Here is a 17773-nt window from a genome sequence, read left to right as displayed (position 1 = left end):
GCTTAGCTTCGGGGGCCTCCCCCCTCTCCGCGTTGCTAGGCAGCGCCCGCGCCCTCTGACCCGCCGCGGCCCCGCCCCTGGCTCCCATAGCTACCGAGGGAGGCGGCGGCCATCTTGGCGGCGGCGGCGGGGCGATGAGCGGCTCGAAGGCGAGGGCGGCGGCGGCGGCGGCGGGGCCGGAGAAGAAGCCGCCGCCGGCGACCGGGGGGGCCCTCAGCCGCCTGCGGGGGAGGCGCGGCTCGGCCGACGCGGCGCCGCGGCCGCCGTGGACCGAATCGGAGCTACTGGCGCTGGAGACCGTCCGGCCCGAGCACGTCCTGGGGCTGTGCCGGGTGACGGAGAGTGAGTGCGGTCCGGGGAGCACGGCCGCCGGGCCCGGGGAGGGGGGTCTGGGGCCGGCAGCGTTCGGACGGGGTCCGGCAGGCCCGGGCGGGCACCTCAAGCCCCGCACTGCGACGTGAACCCCCCATCGGCGGCGGGGCCGGGCGGTTCGGCGGGGCCTGGGCGGAGGAGGGGGCGGCGGGGCCTGCGCCGGCGAGGTGAGCGCTGCCCGCCGGTGCGCTGGCCTCGGAGGCAGCTGGGGAGTGCGCGCCTGCCGGCAGCTTTGTTACAACTTCCAGAAAGTTTGGGGTGTCTCGGGGTGGGTTTTCCTGTGGGTTCTTGGGTTTGGTTTGGGTTTTGTTTTGCCTCTGGGCTGCTGATCTCTGCTTTTCTGTCCCAGTCCCTTCCCTTTCTCGCTCTGCTACCTGGCACCTAGCATGCCTTTGTTTCTTCTACCTTCAGTTTTGTCCTGCTTTCATGAAGCTTCTGCGAAAGAACTTGTAGTACGTATCTTAATGGGCTGGGGCTAGCAAAAAAGGGAATTCCTTTGGTAATTGCTCAGGGATCTTTTGAAATGCTACCATATATTTTCTTTCTCTTCTAGATTATTTATGCAAACCCGAGGACAACATTTACAACATTGACTTCACCAGGTTTAAGATCCGGGACCTTGAAACTGGAACAGTGCTGTTTGAAATTGCAAAGCCATCTGCTTCGGGTATGTTACACTAATGTTGCCGGAAGGCTAAAGAGACTCGGGGAGATGAGAGGTTGCAATGCAGGACCCATGCAAACCAAGCAGAAAGGTCCTTCAGTATGTCCTGGTGACTAAATTCCTCTCCTTTAAGCATAGGACTGAGTTTTCCTCTGCTGAAAAACTTGTCATAAAACTGTGAAGTAATGATTGTGAGATGGGGAAGTACTATCAACTGCAAATCTTCCCTTCTTGGCTGGTTATCGTACAGAGTTTCTTTCACGTGCTTTGGCAATTGCGAGGGGGGATATCCTGTGAGGTTAAGGGTGGTTTCAGCTCCGGAGCCACCAAGGCTGTGCCAACTGTCATAGCCAATCTTTTCTTTATTACTTAGTTCTAATATGAGTCTCAGGACAATTATTAAACATCTTTACATTTAGTGCCTGAGTAATAGCCAGCTTGGCCTGATACACATGCTAGCCAGTATTGCCTTACATGTACACTATTAGCAGAGTAACTCTGACCTGGTGCCTTTTCTAGAGCAAGATGAGGAGGATGAAGATGACAACAGTGAACTGGATGCTAGTGCAGGCCGCTTTGTTCGTTACCAGTTCACCCCAGCATTTCTCCGTCTTCGTACTGTTGGTGCAACGTAAGTATGAGTTCATAGAAAGGAGAATCATATGTTTGCAAAGTTTCACTTGACAGCTTATAACAAAACCGAGTTAAAGACTAGACAGAACGCATCTTACAGAACGAGTAATAAAGTCTCTCTTTCTGGAATGATCTGCTGGATTCTTGTGTAGCCTTGCGTCCAAGGCTCTGTTCTTCCCGGTAGGAAGAGAAGTATATCATCTTAACTGTTTTTTCCTACTTTTTGCATACAGAGTGGAATTTACAGTGGGAGAAAAGCCAGTGTCAAACTTTCGAATGATTGAGAGACATTACTTCCGAGATCGCTTGCTGAAGAACTTTGACTTTGATTTTGGCTTCTGCATCCCCAGTAGCAGGAACACATGTGAACACATTTATGAATTCCCTCAGCTCTCAGAAGACCTTAGTAAGTGTCTTCTCCTCTGTACTGAGTTGTGTTTTGTTTGTGTGTGTGCATATGCTCATTTTCTCCCTCTCTACTTGTGAAAGAAGTTGTGACTGGGATGGGGGTCAGGAATAAATAGACACAGGTTCCTGGATTAAGCTGTGTGTAATCTTGACTGAAGTACAGATTTGTGCTGCAGATTCTCCTTTTTTGAAAATGAAAGCCTAAGACAACCTGTGTTGTCAAATCACAGGCTGCAGGAGCTGACCAGAGTCACAGGGCTGACATGCCTGATACCTAACAGCGTAGCCCTGAAGACAACAAAACCCTGAAAAAGGGTTCTCTCGGTAGCCACGTGTCTGTTTTCAGCACTTGCTTGTTAGGGCTTGAGCCTCCTGCTTTGGAACAGAGCTGGCTCTTCTCTGAGAGATGTGTTTTTGAGCCTACCAAGATCTCTGCAAATATACATTGCGCAGGGTATGTTTGACTGCAGGGGGTGGATAGAGGAGGAGCACGTGGGCCCTTTTGTGGCTGCCTGGGTGCGGGAGGAGGCGCAGAGTTTGTATCCTGCCTGTGTACATGTGGGGAGTGCCACTGCTTTTTTGTTTGCTACCTCTCTGCTTACAGACGTGATTGCTGCTGTGCTCTGGTTGTGGCTCTGACAGTTTCTAAGGTCGTCTCGTGAGATTACTTGATCCTCTTTTGTTTGCTTTTGACAGCACTTGTCCTGTAAACAGGGAGACTGGGAAGGGGCAGGCCAGAGCGTTTGAAGTGTTCTCAGCAGAGCAGTTTGCTTTTCTTATTTGGGTAGGGCAGAGCATCAGCCTGGTAAATCCAGCGCAGTGGCAGAGTCCTTTTTACTCCGACTTTGTGCTGTCCAGTGGAGTGTGGCAGGCTTTTGAATGTAATTGAGCTTTCTCTTTCACAGTCCGTCTGATGGTTGAAAATCCATACGAGACCCGCTCAGACAGCTTTTACTTTGTGGACAACAAGTTGATTATGCACAACAAGGCCGACTATGCTTACAACGGAGGACAGTAATCATTCTGTGTCCGCTGGATGCTGTGATGCCGTTAACCGTTCCAGATGTCCAGGAGCGGACTGGAGTTGCTGTCTTGTGCAACAAGGCTTCTCGCCAAACCTTTTCTCCTTGCACGAGGCTGAAAACATGAAGCAAAGATGACGGCTCATGAAAGTGAAGGAAATCTCCCTGCAACACTTCTCTGTCCGACACTCAACGTATCCTGCCTCTCATTCTCTTATTTCTGGTTACCTTCTGGTACCTTGGTTAGGTCATGGATCAGAGGCACTGTTAGAAAATTCTTGCTGTTACAGTCTTTATAGTTAGTTAGGTTGCACTTTTAGTGCTTCTGATGTTTCACCTTTTGGGTGACTACCCTCTTTCAAGAGGTCAGATTGTTTGGGTAAGCTATTTCTTAGCAGAAAAATTTTCCCCCTTCAAGTAGCCAGTGATGCCTGAAGAGCAGATCTCTTCTTCAGTTGGATAGATCATCTCTTTTGTGCGCAGTGATTTAGTTTGTAGCATGGCTGAGATTGCTTTTCAGGGTGCATCCCAATGTTCTGCAGTGGGAAAGATAAAATAAGAGACTAATTCAGCTTCTAAGCAGCATAGGAATCTTCCTTCTGCCTCCAGGGGCCTGAGCTGCCCCTGAGAACAGTTTAATCTGTCTTGCCAGGATTTCACTAGGGATACAAGATAGGGGAAGAAGAGGGGCTTTATCCAGGTTGGTCATCGAGTCAGTCTGATGGTGTTTCTATTTAAGCTCTTGTGAGCAAATAATTGAATTTTGGAGCTCAGGGGTCAACCTTGGAGCTGAAATTAATCTCACTACGTTTACCATTTCTTCTTCTTCCCTTTGTGTAGGAATTTTGGCTCTTGCTACAGAATGTATTGCTTTTTAGATTGACAGCACCATGTCAGTCTAGCTGGGGTGGAGGGGAGGTGTCAGTCTAGTGGGGCTTAGGGGAAAAAGGGAGAATGTGGAAAATCACTTGAAAAATGAGTAGGAAGCAGAGCTTCCTAGGCTTCAATTTCTGTATACTTTTAAACCTGCATGATCTGTCAGAGGTGCTGGAGGGAGAAGTGGTGGTGTTACCAGCTCATTTGCTTTGTTTCAGTCAAGGTATTAGTAGCTAAAAGCTTCCCGGGTCAGATCACTCAGTGTTACGGAGTGGGATTCTTACAGAGTGAGAATTTACATCATTCTTTTTCTAATTGAGTTCCCATCGCTGCTTTGCCTAGTTAGCTGCTTATTTATGGTTTAGGAAGTTCTGCTGTGTTAGTTACCACCAAAGCAGAGGGTGTATTTCACAGCTGCGTTTGGGATCTGTCAATAGCACGGATCTTCTTCAGCATTGTGCAGTGGGAAAGAGGAGATCCATGTCTCCCAGCAGCTGTGCTGGAGCTCAGCTCCCGACCGTGCAACATCTCCGCTAACAAAACCCTTTTCTGCCTATTTTGCTGGCTCTCGAGACTGGCATTTTTCCTGTCTCCAGCTGGGCTGGTCAGTCGTGTCTCTTTTACATGGGAATTAGGTTGCATCTAGACTAGAGATGTTTGCTAGTATTAGTTCCACTTGTTCCTTGAGACAGTTGAAACCTAACTCCTTGGTGGATACAGTTGGTTACCTGCTGTGTTAAGTAAGATTCAGTGTAATTTATGTTCTAGCAGGATTAAGTGCAGTGGGCATCACAGCCTGGAGCCTGTTAATGCATAGGCAGCAATAGGAAATCCCTGCCTTCACCTCTCAGATTAATGATGTTAACTTTGGTGTAGAAGATCAGCTGGCATCAGGGTAAGCAGTGAGAGTATTTGGGGTGGCAGCCATGAAAGAATCTCCAGCTCTTGGGAAGATATTTAATTATGATTAACCACAACAAATGACCTGTTCTGGGTGGAGCATTAATCATGAGCAACCACAACAAATGTCTTGAGAATGCAGAGGGGCAAGATCTGTGTGGTTCAAAGATGAAGAACAGTTCTGCTGCCATCAGTCCCCTCCAGCATCTCCAGAGGCGCTTGGGCAATCTTGTTTAGTTATTTCAGAATTAGTTAAAGCTGCTTGTGGGGTGGAGCTTGAGATGCCTTTTGCAGTGATTGTCTTCAGAAGGCCTCGTGCCCGTGAGGTGGGGAACGTTTGTTTTGATGGCAGAACAGGTAGTTACTTGTGACAAGGCAGAACTGCCTGGAAGTGAGCTTTTCATCCTGAAGTGTTCAGAGATGCTCAGGATAGTGTCTGAAGAGACTGCTAATTATTCCCTGGGAAATGTTAGCGTATTGAGCTAAATTTGTATGTAGTATAAATGCAGGTGCCTTTAAATGTTACTTTTATCTCATTTTCTGTATGAAGCGACCCCTTGCTTTTCTTATGGGTGTGATGATTCCCATCTGTTTTCTATGTCACTGTGTAAAGGTTCTTAAAAGGAAGATGGACTGTTGCCAGAGCGAGCAGCAGAAATTACTGTACAGGCAAATACCAACTTGTGTGAGGCGTTTGCAGTAGTCAGCGGGCAGCTCCGCACGGTCGGGGTGGCTGTAAGGGCCGTGGATGCCATCTAGCCGCTGCTTTGCAGAATGCGATGGTAAATGCAAATGTAAATGCTTATAGGAAAGTGGATTCCTGTCTTTAGTCGTTACCTCTGCCAGTAGTCATGAGAAGAAAAGCATCGAAGCGGTTGCTTTCCCATTGGTGAGTGTATCGGCTATTCAGCAATAAAAAAAGGAAAACTGGAGAAAAATCGGAAGACTTGCAGGCAGCACTAGCACCCCTGAGTTTCTAGCTGAATTTGTTTGCTTTGACAGATTAGGTCTTTGCCCAAAAAAGCATGCTGCAGATAAAAAGTCCCTACAAGAGGGTGACCTGGCACTGAAAAAGCTGATTATAATGGAAAAAGTCAGGGATTTCCAAACTCCTGCCCACAATTTGGCAGCTTCCCTAAGGTTCCCTTTCTCTTCGACGCTTTCTATAAAGTGTCTTCTCTTTGTGGCAGGTATGATGTCTTTGGTAAACATGGTTTAACAGAGCGTCTTCCTTCTGGGTTGTGTGCTCTGATGCTTTAGTGATGGGTCAAAGCTACTCACGCCAGTGAGCTGGGGAGATATTCCAGTGGGACCTCATCCTTGTCGGGTGTCTGGTCTGTCCGGGCCAGATGCTGAACACAGGAGAGATGCTTTCAGTGTCGGTTAAAGTTTGAGCAAGGGAAAAGGTGTCTGTGCAAACAGCTTCTCTCGGGTTGTGTGCTGAGTTGGAAAGAGAAAAGAGTTGGGATCATACTGTGTTCTGCCCTAACAAAAAAAGGGACCAAACCCACAAACTCTTTTTAAATCTTTACAGTATTTGTCCTCTTAGGACCAGGACCTCTTTTTTACATTTTTGAGGCGATTGCTTTGGATCCATGCAAACAAGCTTCTTGGACTGCTATTTTCATGGTTGACTGAGGAATACATATTGCACCTTGTGAAGGAAAGTCAGCTCTTATTGTATGGTCTAGGTACTGCTGTCCCCGTCCTCTGTTTTTGGTAGGAAGTGTCTTCCTGTGTGTGTTCCTTAGGATTGTCATGTTTCCTGCTGCAGAGAAGCAGCATCCTCTTCCTCTCTGGTGCTTGAGGATGTTTATTCCGCTTATGTGATGAGGGTTCAGGAAGAATAAAGCAAGTGTTTAGAGGGCAGAAATGGATGAGGAAGGTGGTGATGGTGAAGCAGCAAGGTCCAAACGTGGTAACTCTACTTCTCAGCTCTGTGTTTCATGATATCCTCTTCAGCTGTTTCCCAGTGTTTGCCTTCTGCCCTGCTGTCCTGTCACATTGAGCTACTGACCCTTCTGCTGCCCCAGAGCGCAGCCTGGTATCGGTGTAACCCTTGGACTGGAATGTCACCATCTCCCTGCCGCTTTGACGAGGACAAGGCCAAGGGACGCATCCTGGCGGAGTCACCACCTTGTCCTCTGCAGCAAAGGGAAAAACGAACACCAGCAAATGCCGTCTCCCTCTGCCCGGATCTCGGTGCTGTTACGGACATGTACTTGTATCTCTCACAGTGTGGCCTTGGGGCTGCTCCTGCGTCCGCCGCCTCCGTGCTGTGCCCCCTGGGCTCTCCTCCCCTGGCAGCCCTGCCCTTGGCTCCCGCCTCCTCCCTGGGTCTCAGCACGCTGCCGGCGGCGCCCCCTGCCCTCCGCGGCGCCCGGGTGACGGTGTGTTTGTATAAACGTGATTTTTGTCACCAGCAATAGCAATAAAGAGACCTCCCGTTTTCGCACAGGCGGTGCCCGCGCGGGGGGGCGGGGCTTCGGGGGCGGGGCGGGGCGGTGCCGCCAGGGGGCGCCGTGCCGGCGGCTCGCGCCTGCGCCGTGTCCTCGCGCTCCCCTCAGGCGGCGGCCATGGCGGCGGCGTTCCTGTCCCGCGGGGCGCCCAGGGGTGAGGGCGCTGGGCTCGGCCGGGGCCGCCGCGGCTGCTCGCTGGGCCGCCGGGCAGGCGATGGGGGGGACGGGGGGGAGGGCGGGAAGGGACCGCGGCCTGCGCGGGGGGCGGGCGGCCGCCCCGGTGCCCTTCAGGGCCTGAGGCGGGTCCCCTCAGCCGCGGCGAAGCGGCGCCCGCCCTTCAGCCCAGCCCCCGGCCCGCCGTGACCCGGCTCCGGGGGACAGGCGTCGCCGCGGGGAGCCCCCCAGCCGCGTTGCAGGAGTCCCGCCTGGGCCCGGGTCCTCCCGCGCCGGTTAAACCCCGTCCCTCGGGCGTGAAGGCGCCTAATTCCTTCGCTGCCTTTCAGCACTGGCCTTCGGGAGCCTCCGCCGGCTGCACACGGTGTACCAGACGGCCGAGCTGCCGGAAACCCACCAGATGCTGCGTCAGACCTGCCGGGACTTCGCGGAAAAGGAGCTGATGCCTCTCGCAGCTCAGCTGGATAAGGAGCACCGGTTCCCGGCCGAGCAGGTGCGTGCTGCTCCCGCCGGGAAGTGGGCACGGCAGGGCCGGCCTGGCTCGTTCGGAGCCTGACTTCCCTCGGCTGCTGCGGCAGGACCACCTGGGCCCAAAGCAAAGTGTACATTAAGTTCTGGCTTAGCGGAAAATTGAAGTTTAGACCAGCTTGTGGGAGAGTTGAGTGTGGAGGCTGTAATGCCCACAGGACGTTTTGAGCTCTCTACTTTTGTTTCTCTGTATCTGGCTTTAGTACCATTGCATTTTCAGTTCTCAACTGACTTATAAAAGCAATGAAATACTTTTAGAGACTCCACATAACCATGAAAATGGTTTATAGTGAGGAAGCACACATGACCTGAGTGTGTCTCAGATGGTGAAAAGAAGTGATCAGGAGACAGGAGATGCATGTTGGTTATCCTCTAGGGCTGTGAAGAAATTGAGATTCCAGTCAAACCTGTGACTTCTCTTGTGGAAAGCAATACAGACACAGCAGTACATTCTGTGCTGCATTGAGCAGAGTAAGTCACCTGTTTCATTGCAATGAAATACTAAGCTCCAGAAAAATATACACTGTTACGTTATCCAGAAGGCTCCAAGCAAGCACAGTCAGAGGCACTTGAGTTTTTTCATACACCCCTCTTTCTATTAAGGAGTAAGGAAGGTCATACTTACTCTAATGAAGGAAATACTTTCCTTTTTACTTCACTGTTCTTATCTGAGAATTTTACATTTGATTTTGAGTCTTTTCACTTGAATGTGTAGGGGAAAATTCAAAATTAAACACCGTTTATTAAGATAAAGCAACATACATAGAACTAGTTACTGTCCTTTGTTCATCCTCTGGATTTGATGTGAAGAACTGGTGTTTTGGTTGCCCATAGAGGAGGGAGAATATTTGTTTAAAAATTCCTCTTGGTTCGACTTAAAGCAAACAGAGGTAGTACGTCTGTTCCTGCAACACCAAAAGCTTGATGTCTTAAGGATAAAAGCAGGGCAAAGCTTTTTTTTTCTCTTGTGTGTTGCCAAACATTAACAAGAAGAGTAGAGTGAGACAGCTGGTGCTCTGAAGAGCTTATGGTTAAGAAGCTGGGGGTCCAGCTGAGGAACTTGCAGTGCAATAATTTGGAATATAATCAACAATTAAATTATCTGGAAAGCAAGACCTGGCTTTAATGGGAATGAAAAGTTACCTTCTTGCAAACTGTTCTGTGGGTCATTCATTCTGTAAAATTCTTTCCTTGTGCAGTCCTAGGCTGAAGCTCAGCAGACTCAAAGGTAAAGTTCTAATGATTTTTATCAGCTAGATTTGCCATTGACAGCTTCCAACTGACAGGAGACTTGCGAGGGGAAAAGCTTTGGTGGGAGGCTGAGGAAACACTGGTGGGGTTATAGCTCCCTATTTCACCTTCAAAAGGCTCCCTCCTTCCCAGTACTGAAGAGAGCTCTTTAAATAAGCAAGAGCCTTGTCTTACGCAGTAGTGACTGTGTACAGCTCTTTTTGAAGTCATTGGGACATGTAAACACTTACCAGTTTGTACAGTCAGATTCCCATTCCACCAGGAGTTGTGTGCATCTTTTCCTCTGTGTGTAGCCCTGCTATGACCTGTCTTTTTCTCCATGTGTCTGCATGTATTTGCTGGGACGCTGGTGGTGCCGAGGATCTCACTCCTCTGTTCCCTATGTGCAGGTGAAGAAGATGGGTGGCTTAGGGCTGTTGGCTATGGACGTGCCAGAGGAGTACAAAGGAGCAGGCCTCGACTACCTGGCCTATTCCATTGCTGTGGAGGAGATCAGCAGGGGCTGCGCCTCCACGGGTGTCATTGTCAGCGTCAATAATGTAAGTGTTTCAGGCTGTGTGTGAGGGACAAGCAGAGAACCGAGGCTGGCATCAGGGGGGTTATTGGAGAGGGGTGTATGGGAGAAATGGGATCTCTTCCTGTGGTGGGTTCAGGTGTGTTGGAGAGCACTTAGATGTCAGGGAGTTACTGGATGGCTTGTACCTTCAAGAGGCACTAACTCAACTCTCAATTCTTAAAGTCTCTGTATTTAGGGCCAATACTCAAGTTTGGCTCGGAAGAACAGAAGCACAAGTGGATTGCTCCCTTCACCAGCGGGGACAAAATTGGATGTTTTGCCCTTAGTGAACCAGGTGATGTGACTGTTACCGTTCCTGTTGCAAAGAACATAGGGTAGCTTATTGCTTTAAGTCGGGTTTAGGATGGACTTTAGGTCTGTGAAATTTTAACAGTTTGTAGAAGGGTGGTTTATAGCAATTCTGTGTAAATGAAGTCTCAGTGCCCAAGGTAGTAACTGCCATCCCCATCGTCCACACTGAAAATTTTCATCCCCTCTGTGTGAGCAGAGCTCTGGAGACAGACACATCTTAGACACACTGGCCTTTCCCCTTCCTGTTCGGGTCCTCTGGGAGGGACAGTGCTGACACTACAGCAGTTAAAAGAGGTGCCATGAGCTGATGGTGGGGGTGCGGCAGGGGGGTGGGTTTGCGCCCCAGGCTGCCACTGCTTGTCTGAGTTTTGTTTGCTGGTGTCTTGCTCAGGAAATGGCAGTGACGCAGGTGCAGCATCCACGGTGGCACGCCTGGATGGTGATGAGTGGGTTCTGAATGGCACCAAGGCCTGGATCACCAACGCCTGGGACGCCTCAGCCACCGTGGTGTTTGCTACTACGGATAAATCCCTGAAACACAAGGTGCGTTCAGTGGGTCAGTCAGGAAAAAGGGGCAGGAGTTAAGGAGTTGTGCAGGAGAAGCACTTGGAAAAGGCTCCGGGGGGGTCTCTGTTTAAAACCATGCAGGCATTGAGCAGAGGGGGGGCTGATGTGCCCTGACTTTGTTCTGTCTCGGCTCTCCCCTCCCGTCCCCTGGTTACCTAGATTTACGGCTTCTATAAAAAAAAATGTTTTGAGGAAGCCTGTTGACAGCCAGGTAAGTGGGAATTTGGCACCATTCCAAAGAGTTTGGGTCTTGTTGCAGGGCATTAGCGCGTTCCTGGTTCCCATGCCAACTGCTGGGCTGTCACTGGGGAAGAAAGAAGACAAGCTGGGAATCCGAGCCTCTTCCACTGCCAACCTGATATTTGAGGACTGTCGGATACCCAAGGCCAACCTACTGGGACAGCTGGGAATGGGCTTCAAAATCGCCATGGTAGGAGATGGATCGGGGTGCAGCTGTAGTTGTGTAAATCTGTAGTTCTCAAGCTTAGCATTTTCAAAACCACTTTCAGACTTGGAGAACCAGTAGCCTAAGTTGTTCTGTGTTACATTAAGCAGTTGACCCCTCTTGCAGACATGGGAGAAATCATTCATAGAGCTTGATGAATCATTAATTTACTATAGATCCTTGACAGCACATTTTTTTGTAGGCTCAATGTAGTGGTTCTCAGATGAACGAATGCTGATGCCACTGAGGTGCTCTGTCAGCAGGGGTGGTGTATTTTAATTTTGCTCTTTTCCCAACCCTCTGTTCCTCTAGTATGTTCCTGCAGATAAAGGGAAAACACGGCATTTTCCCTAAATACTCTGGCAGAGAAAAGCTGTCCGGAAAGGACAGGGCAACCTCTGGATAATGTCTAAGGTTTTATGAAATCTGAGTTGTGGCACGTGTGTGACTTGTGAGGAGGATCCAGGCAGCTGCAGAACAGCATGTTCCTTGCAGTGATGCACTCCCCCTTGGAAGTGTTCATTGCTCTCTCTGTAGGGGCCAAACACCATTTGTTGGTGTGACTTTTTGAAAAAGGCTGAGCTCCCTGGAGACTAGCCCCTTCCATTATGTCTGCAACTAAAAGAGAGCATCAGTCACCAACCACTTGTTTAAGACACTCAGCCCAGAACTGAGAAGGTGAAGCCTTTTCTCACTGTGCTCCAAGTTATTCCTATGCATAGTGAGGCAGGGAAGCAGTGTTTGAGGTAAGTCAGCTTATTGACTCAAGTTGCTAGTCATTTTGAAAAGTGCTTGCTTCAGTGTGTGTACTAATGATGAAGGCAAAGAGGAAAACTGAACAGAGGTCCATTTTTTTCCAGTTAAAATAAAATCAGCTGTGCAGTGAGTCAGGGTCTAGCTGAAGGGTTCTTCTTAGCCCCTTCCAGAGCAGATGCCCCTTCTGCTGTTTCCCTCATTTCGCGCTCTTTTTTTTTTTTTTTTTTTTTTTTTTTTACTCTTTTTCTTTCCCCAGCTACTAAGAAGCAGCACCTCTTTTCTCCTTTCCTTCTAGTGCCTCTGGCTTCTCTCTGCACTGCCCAATACATTTTATAACTCTTTATTCCTGCATAATTGGGAATATTCTGAATCAAGGAGGTCTGACCAGAGGATACTAAGGCTACAGCAGCTTCCCAGCAAAAGCAGAAATGTGAGTGTACTATTTTTGATCAAGTACAACTTGACTTAACACATGTATTTTGTGTCTTTCGCAGCAAACACTGGATGCAGGAAGGATTGGTATTGCCTCACAGGCTCTTGGAATAGCACAGGCAGCTCTGGACTGTGCTGTGGATTATGCTGAAAAGAGAATGGCCTTTGGGTCACCCATCACAAAGCTACAGGCAGTGCAGGTACGAGCTGGGCGCACAGGACAGTTCCAAACAGTCCTGATGCTGGTGGAAAGTTCATGTGGGCTCTCAGGCGTGGCTTCAGGCAGGCAGTGCACTTTGCACTGGCTGGGATAAACAAGGTAATAATGTCTGTTTTCAAACACTGCTAACACTGTTGGGATGGAGGCGCTCCTTTTCTAGCAATATTGGCCTCGGCGGTGGGAGAGTTCTGCTGTATGTTCTTGTGCGGGAGGAGGCTACTGCCTGTTACAAAGGCAGCGTTTGTCGTTGCAGTTTAAGCTGGCCGATATGGCTGTGGCGTTGGAGGGTGCACGCTTGCTGACCTGGAGAGCTGCTATGCTGAAAGACAATGGGAAGCCCTTCACAAAGGTACTGCCAGCCTTGCGTTTGTCTAGCAGTGACTGTGCTGGACACGGGCTCAAGGCGAGGAAACCGCGCTACCTACAGCATCGCTGTGTTCCGCGCTTGCCCAGCCCGCACTGTCGGTGTTAGCAGATACTGGACTCTGCTGTCTATCCTCAGGCAGCCTGCAGACCCGAGTCCTGGCTTTAGCCAAGGGGAAAGGGGTGGCCACTGTCAGCTGGCACCAGTGATCAGGCCTGTCTCGCTCCACAGCTGGTCTGTGAGTGGTCAAGCTCCTCGTGCAATGGAATTGTTCCTTTTTTGTGATAGCTGCACCCTCAGTGATGTTTTCCTTCCCCAAAGGAAGCAGCAATGGCCAAGCTGGCTGCATCAGAAGCTGCAACAGCCATCGCTCATCAGGTAATTACTTCAATTGACATCTCTAATATACAGCATGCTGAAAGCGAGAGTGTGTTGTCACACCAACAGGTGCTTGGGGAAGGAGGGCTGGAATTTATTATTTTTATTTTAAAAAAAACCCCAAACAGCCAGCTCCAGCCATATCCATTTGTTTGTTTAGCACAGCCATCTTGCTGGATTTTGGGGTGGGGAGCATGCAGGGGTTTATGCTGGCCCATGGCAGCTATACGGTTACAGTCTTGTGCCTGCTGTTGTCCAGGGCAGTGCCAAAGTTCTGAGCGGGCTCAGCAGTGTGGGAGGGAGCGTGGGTGCACCAGTCAGGAGCAGGAGTAAGTTTGCAACATAGTGAGCAAATGGAGCAGGACCTCTGGTGTCTGCATTTATTTTCCCCGTCCTTTATAATTATAAAGTGTCTTGGCTGAACATGGATCACTAACGACACTCTCTGAAGCAATTCATTCTTTGGGAGAGCAGTATTGCTCTTACATGTCTCAAAGCCTGTTTATTCCTCTGCAAATGGGCAGCAGTCATCCCCTGTGCCACCACCCCAGTTATGCTTGCAGTGGGCTTAGCTCCTTTTAAGGTGGCTGTGTTCCATAGAAAAATGAATTCCTTGACCCTGCTTCCTTTCTAACCTGCTGCCTTTGTTTCAGGCCATCCAGATCTTGGGCGGGATGGGCTACGTGACAGACATGCCAGCAGAACGCCATTATCGTGATGCTCGTATCACCGAGATCTATGAGGGGACCAGTGAGATCCAAAGACTGGTGATAGCAGGTCAATTGCTGAAGGCTTACCGTAGCTGAAGCAGCCGACTAGAGCAAGACACTGTCCCAAAGTGCCTCGTAGTGGTGCAGAACAGTGATCAAGTCTTGAACAAGGCTAATGATGGAAGTTTTCCTCACCGATGAGTAACGGACCCTCTTGTTAAAATGTGCTGATTCTTCTTTGGACAGAGCATGGTGCATGGAAGGCCATGTCTAGGTCTGTAAGTGATGGCTATGCGTGCAGGAGGGAGGAGGCACCCTGGCCTTGTAGGGGAGCATAGGTCTTTTCCTAAACCGGAGCCTTGTTTTGGTCTGATAGCGGCAAAATGACTTTGCTGTTCAGTAAGGTCAGCAGCTCTCCCTGTGCGCTTCCCACCACTGCCTGTTTTGCAAGGATTTGTCACTACGTGATAATAACCAGTGCCAAGGTTAGAGGCACTGAGAGATGTGACCCCTGTGCCCTGCTCCAGGCTAGGGGTTGCACTGCCTCTTCTGATCAGACTTTGATGACTTTCAGGTGTGAGATGCAGCTGTGTGTGAGCTCCTAATTGGATACAGGCTGTGTGAGGTAACCCTTGCAGCAGTGCACTTTTCCCCACTTTCAGCCCTAGAGAAGCCAGATGGGAGGACACAGGTAACACCTACGCACAAAGGGCTCTTTGTACAACCTAGGGTTGCTGTCCATGTAGATGTCAAAACAAAGGTCAGAAAACCTCCCTTGATCTTGCCCAGCAGCCTTCTCGCTCATCCACTTACGGATGTAGGTGTAAAAGCAAAGGACAGAAAAGCTGCAATGCCCACGGCTGATTTAAAAAAAACACCACCACAAACCAAACTACCAAAACCCCTCAGCTCCCAAAGCTGCTCTTACTGTACCAACAACTACCCCACAGGAAAGAAAGTCCATGAAGTGGCAGTAACAGCCTCTAATCGCTACGTGTTTTGGGCAACAACGAGGAATTGAACAGATAACACAGAAAACCTTGCCAGGAAGCTTTAGCAGTAGCACATATCCTCAATCAGTTATCTTTGGCATGAAATTAGCTTTTAGAAGATTCAACAGCCAAAATAAAAGCTCTAAACTCAGGAAAAGATGGAGAGGATTAAGACTAGAGCCTGTGTGGCCCTCTTGTCCAAACGACCAGTACACTAGAAGTAAATGGTTATTTTCCTGTGGTGCCATTTATTTAATTTGTGTGAAGAGAAAAGCGGGAGGATTCTATTACACATAAGAGAGCAGAGAAGACAAATAAAACCTGATTTTTAAAAGGACCACCAGTCCCCACTTCCTTTTTTTAAATGAAAATGTGAATTCATTTAGAATATTTTCTTCTAGTCACAAGAGCATAAACCAGCAGGGCCTGCACACCCCAGTTCGCCAGCGCTGTGGGGCGCAGTGGGTGTTCGCTAGTGTCCCAGCAATATGAATGATCCCTTCGCAGGGCGCTAGAGGACAACTGCATGTCTGGGCAAAGTGTTCAAGTCTTGAATGTCTCCTTGCTGCTTTCACAAACCTAAGGATTAACAGTGCATTCGACAGGCGTATTTCTACTGGAAAACCATTCTATTGACTGTGAACGTGTTGTAGATTATGGAGAGCTTCTAGGAGTGAGAGACACTTTTCTAGTTTGATTTTAGTTTGTATCACTGCTTTGATGATTGCTGAAGGCTTGTATCTATGATTGTGTAGGAGGAAGTGATAGTATTTTACACTCAGAACAGGCACTGTAGGGCTGCTCGCTGCAAGAAAGCGAGGCCTTTGGGAATGCAGTTACTGTTCAGTGCTGGCCTTCACTGGCCTGGTGTGCTGAGGTCCAGCTGAATCCCCACTGACCCAGAGCAGTCAGTCACACTTAGACCACGCTTGCTGCACTGTTTCTCCTCTCTTCATCGAGCTGCTTCTCTTAGATCTGCTTTACCGTACCGTCAGCACCTCTTCAACATCACGCCTCCTTCATTTACCAACTCTGAACTTGCGGCTTCTCCAGAGCAGAGGGAAAGTGCCCCTGTCCGTGCACTGTGGGTGACCTAAGGCCAAGAACAGCAATGAACAAAGCTGACAAGAGACCAGCCCTGAAGAAACTACACACTACACGTACCAAATCCCTTGGGGGCCTTCTGCAGAGAATATGAGGGAGCATCGAGTAAGTCACTGCTCTTGGGGGAGCCCTGCCACACCTGTGACCAGAGCCTGCTTTTGGGAATGCCTGGATCATCCACCATGTGCCTTGTTAACAAGCTTCTTGCTCGCTCTGCCATCAGTACAACAGCTGACCTGGCTCACAGCTCCATGTGCACTTGCTGAGTGCTGCACCTCTGGCATAGGCTGTATCGAATTACACTGCACATCATCAAATTACAAAAAAGGGTGGAGTTGGTTAAAAGTACTGGTCTAGGTGCAGCTCACCGGTCTGGTTCCTGAGCTTCAGAACATCTTAAGATATTCTATTAGAGTTCCTTTTTTTTTGGTTACCTAAAAACATGCTTTAAGAGTGCAAAAATCTCTCAAACAAAAGCTTTCCAATACCCTCCTTGTTGCCACAGGTCCCGAGAGGAATCGGTACCCCGTCAGGCAGCTCTGCTCACAGCACTGCTTTGGGTAAACAGCACGGTTCCGCACAAAGCCTGACCCACAGCTCCCAGAGCAGGGAGCTGGATTTTCTCAGAGCAAGATATGAAAAGCTTGCTCCTCGCTGCTGCTGGCTGAGAGAATTTTGGCTGTAATGCATGTGCGTCTGCTCCTTAGGGCTGTTACAGAAGAGAACTGCTGAAAGCACAAAATAGAAACAAGTTTTGCAGCATTAAATAGGGAGCTCTTGCCGAGAGCCACCCCCAGGCTGCACTAACCTGGCCAGGCGTGGGTGGGGCCAGGCTTTCCTTTGAGAAAAGGGTCTAGGTACAGGTGAAGCCAGAAGTTTTTATCAGTTTACAAACTCAGCCACGATTTTCAAAGTTGGGGCACTGAAATAGGAAAATCAGGTCATACATAAATTAGAAAGAGGTGGAGATAAGCCACAGCTACACTTTTCAAGGGTGTTGTGGGTTTTGCCCCAAATTGCTCTAAGTGTACATGAAACTGGTTACAAGGCAGGCTATGCGGAATGAGGCAGGGGGAGCCTTGGAAGTTAACAGCTGGAGTTTCCAGGGCAGGAGGACTGGTCACATGGAGGCAGCAGCTCTGTCTGGTGTTTCCTGCTCCAGGAGTTCCTGGGAATCCTTTCTTAGGAAACACAGTAACGAGGAGTTACTTCCCCCCCCACCGCACACACTTAAGATTTGATAGATTTTACATCATGTATAGAGCTCACAACATCTTCATGTGAGTTCCCAGCAGACTAAAGGAAGAGCCAAGCTGTTCCAGGCTGTCACAATTAAATACACACAGGAGAGAAATACTTAACTCTTCCCGGGGAGCGCAGACATGAGCCACCTCCTTCTTGGCCCGTCCGTGGAGCTGTGTGTGGCACCAGGAACAAGGAGCTGCCTGGAGTTTGGATCCCCTTCTGAAGCATCTGCCTTCCTCAGAGCACAGCTGGACCGGGCTCACCTCTCAGTTTCACACAATTAAAAACAAACAACCAAAACAAAACGGAAGTGAGAGTCTCAACCTTCCAAGTTTAAGCAGTGCATAAAATGTTTTAAGGGACTCAGCTGAAATTGCTGTAGTATTGTTGTCACATCAGACTACT

General features: G+C 49.3%; 3 protein-coding genes across 3 annotated transcripts in view; 2 read left to right on the top strand and 1 right to left on the bottom strand.

Annotated features, from left to right (window-relative positions):
- The first annotated feature begins 108 nt into the window (after positions 1-108).
- Positions 109-6748, top strand: UNC119B (unc-119 lipid binding chaperone B). The gene is made up of 5 exons (XM_054220078.1): positions 109-342; positions 926-1039; positions 1556-1667; positions 1903-2075; positions 2983-6748. Exons 1-5 carry the CDS (start codon positions 135-137, stop codon positions 3093-3095), a joined length of 720 nt encoding a protein of 239 aa, XP_054076053.1. The 5' UTR covers positions 109-134; the 3' UTR covers positions 3096-6748.
- A 639-nt stretch (positions 6749-7387) lies between these two features.
- On the top strand, positions 7388-15066 carry ACADS (acyl-CoA dehydrogenase short chain). The gene is made up of 10 exons (XM_054220064.1): positions 7388-7488; positions 7838-8001; positions 9677-9826; positions 10027-10138; positions 10547-10698; positions 10982-11152; positions 12418-12555; positions 12829-12924; positions 13261-13317; positions 13971-15066. Exons 1-10 carry the CDS (start codon positions 7452-7454, stop codon positions 14121-14123), a joined length of 1230 nt encoding a protein of 409 aa, XP_054076039.1. The 5' UTR covers positions 7388-7451; the 3' UTR covers positions 14124-15066.
- A 429-nt stretch (positions 15067-15495) lies between these two features.
- The window catches only part of SPPL3 (signal peptide peptidase like 3), a 64875-nt gene continuing 62597 nt past the window's right edge, over positions 15496-17773 (bottom strand). The window contains exon 14 of the mRNA XM_054220072.1: positions 15496-17633. The gene's annotated coding sequence lies outside the window, so the exon portion shown is untranslated. The remainder of the gene's footprint in view (positions 17634-17773) is intronic.

Source organism: Rissa tridactyla, chromosome 13 (assembly GCF_028500815.1).
Source record: "Rissa tridactyla isolate bRisTri1 chromosome 13, bRisTri1.patW.cur.20221130, whole genome shotgun sequence".
Taxonomy (NCBI): Eukaryota; Metazoa; Chordata; class Aves; order Charadriiformes; family Laridae; genus Rissa; species Rissa tridactyla.
Note: the sequence above shows the minus strand (reverse complement) of the source record. Positions and strands in the feature narration are given on the sequence as shown.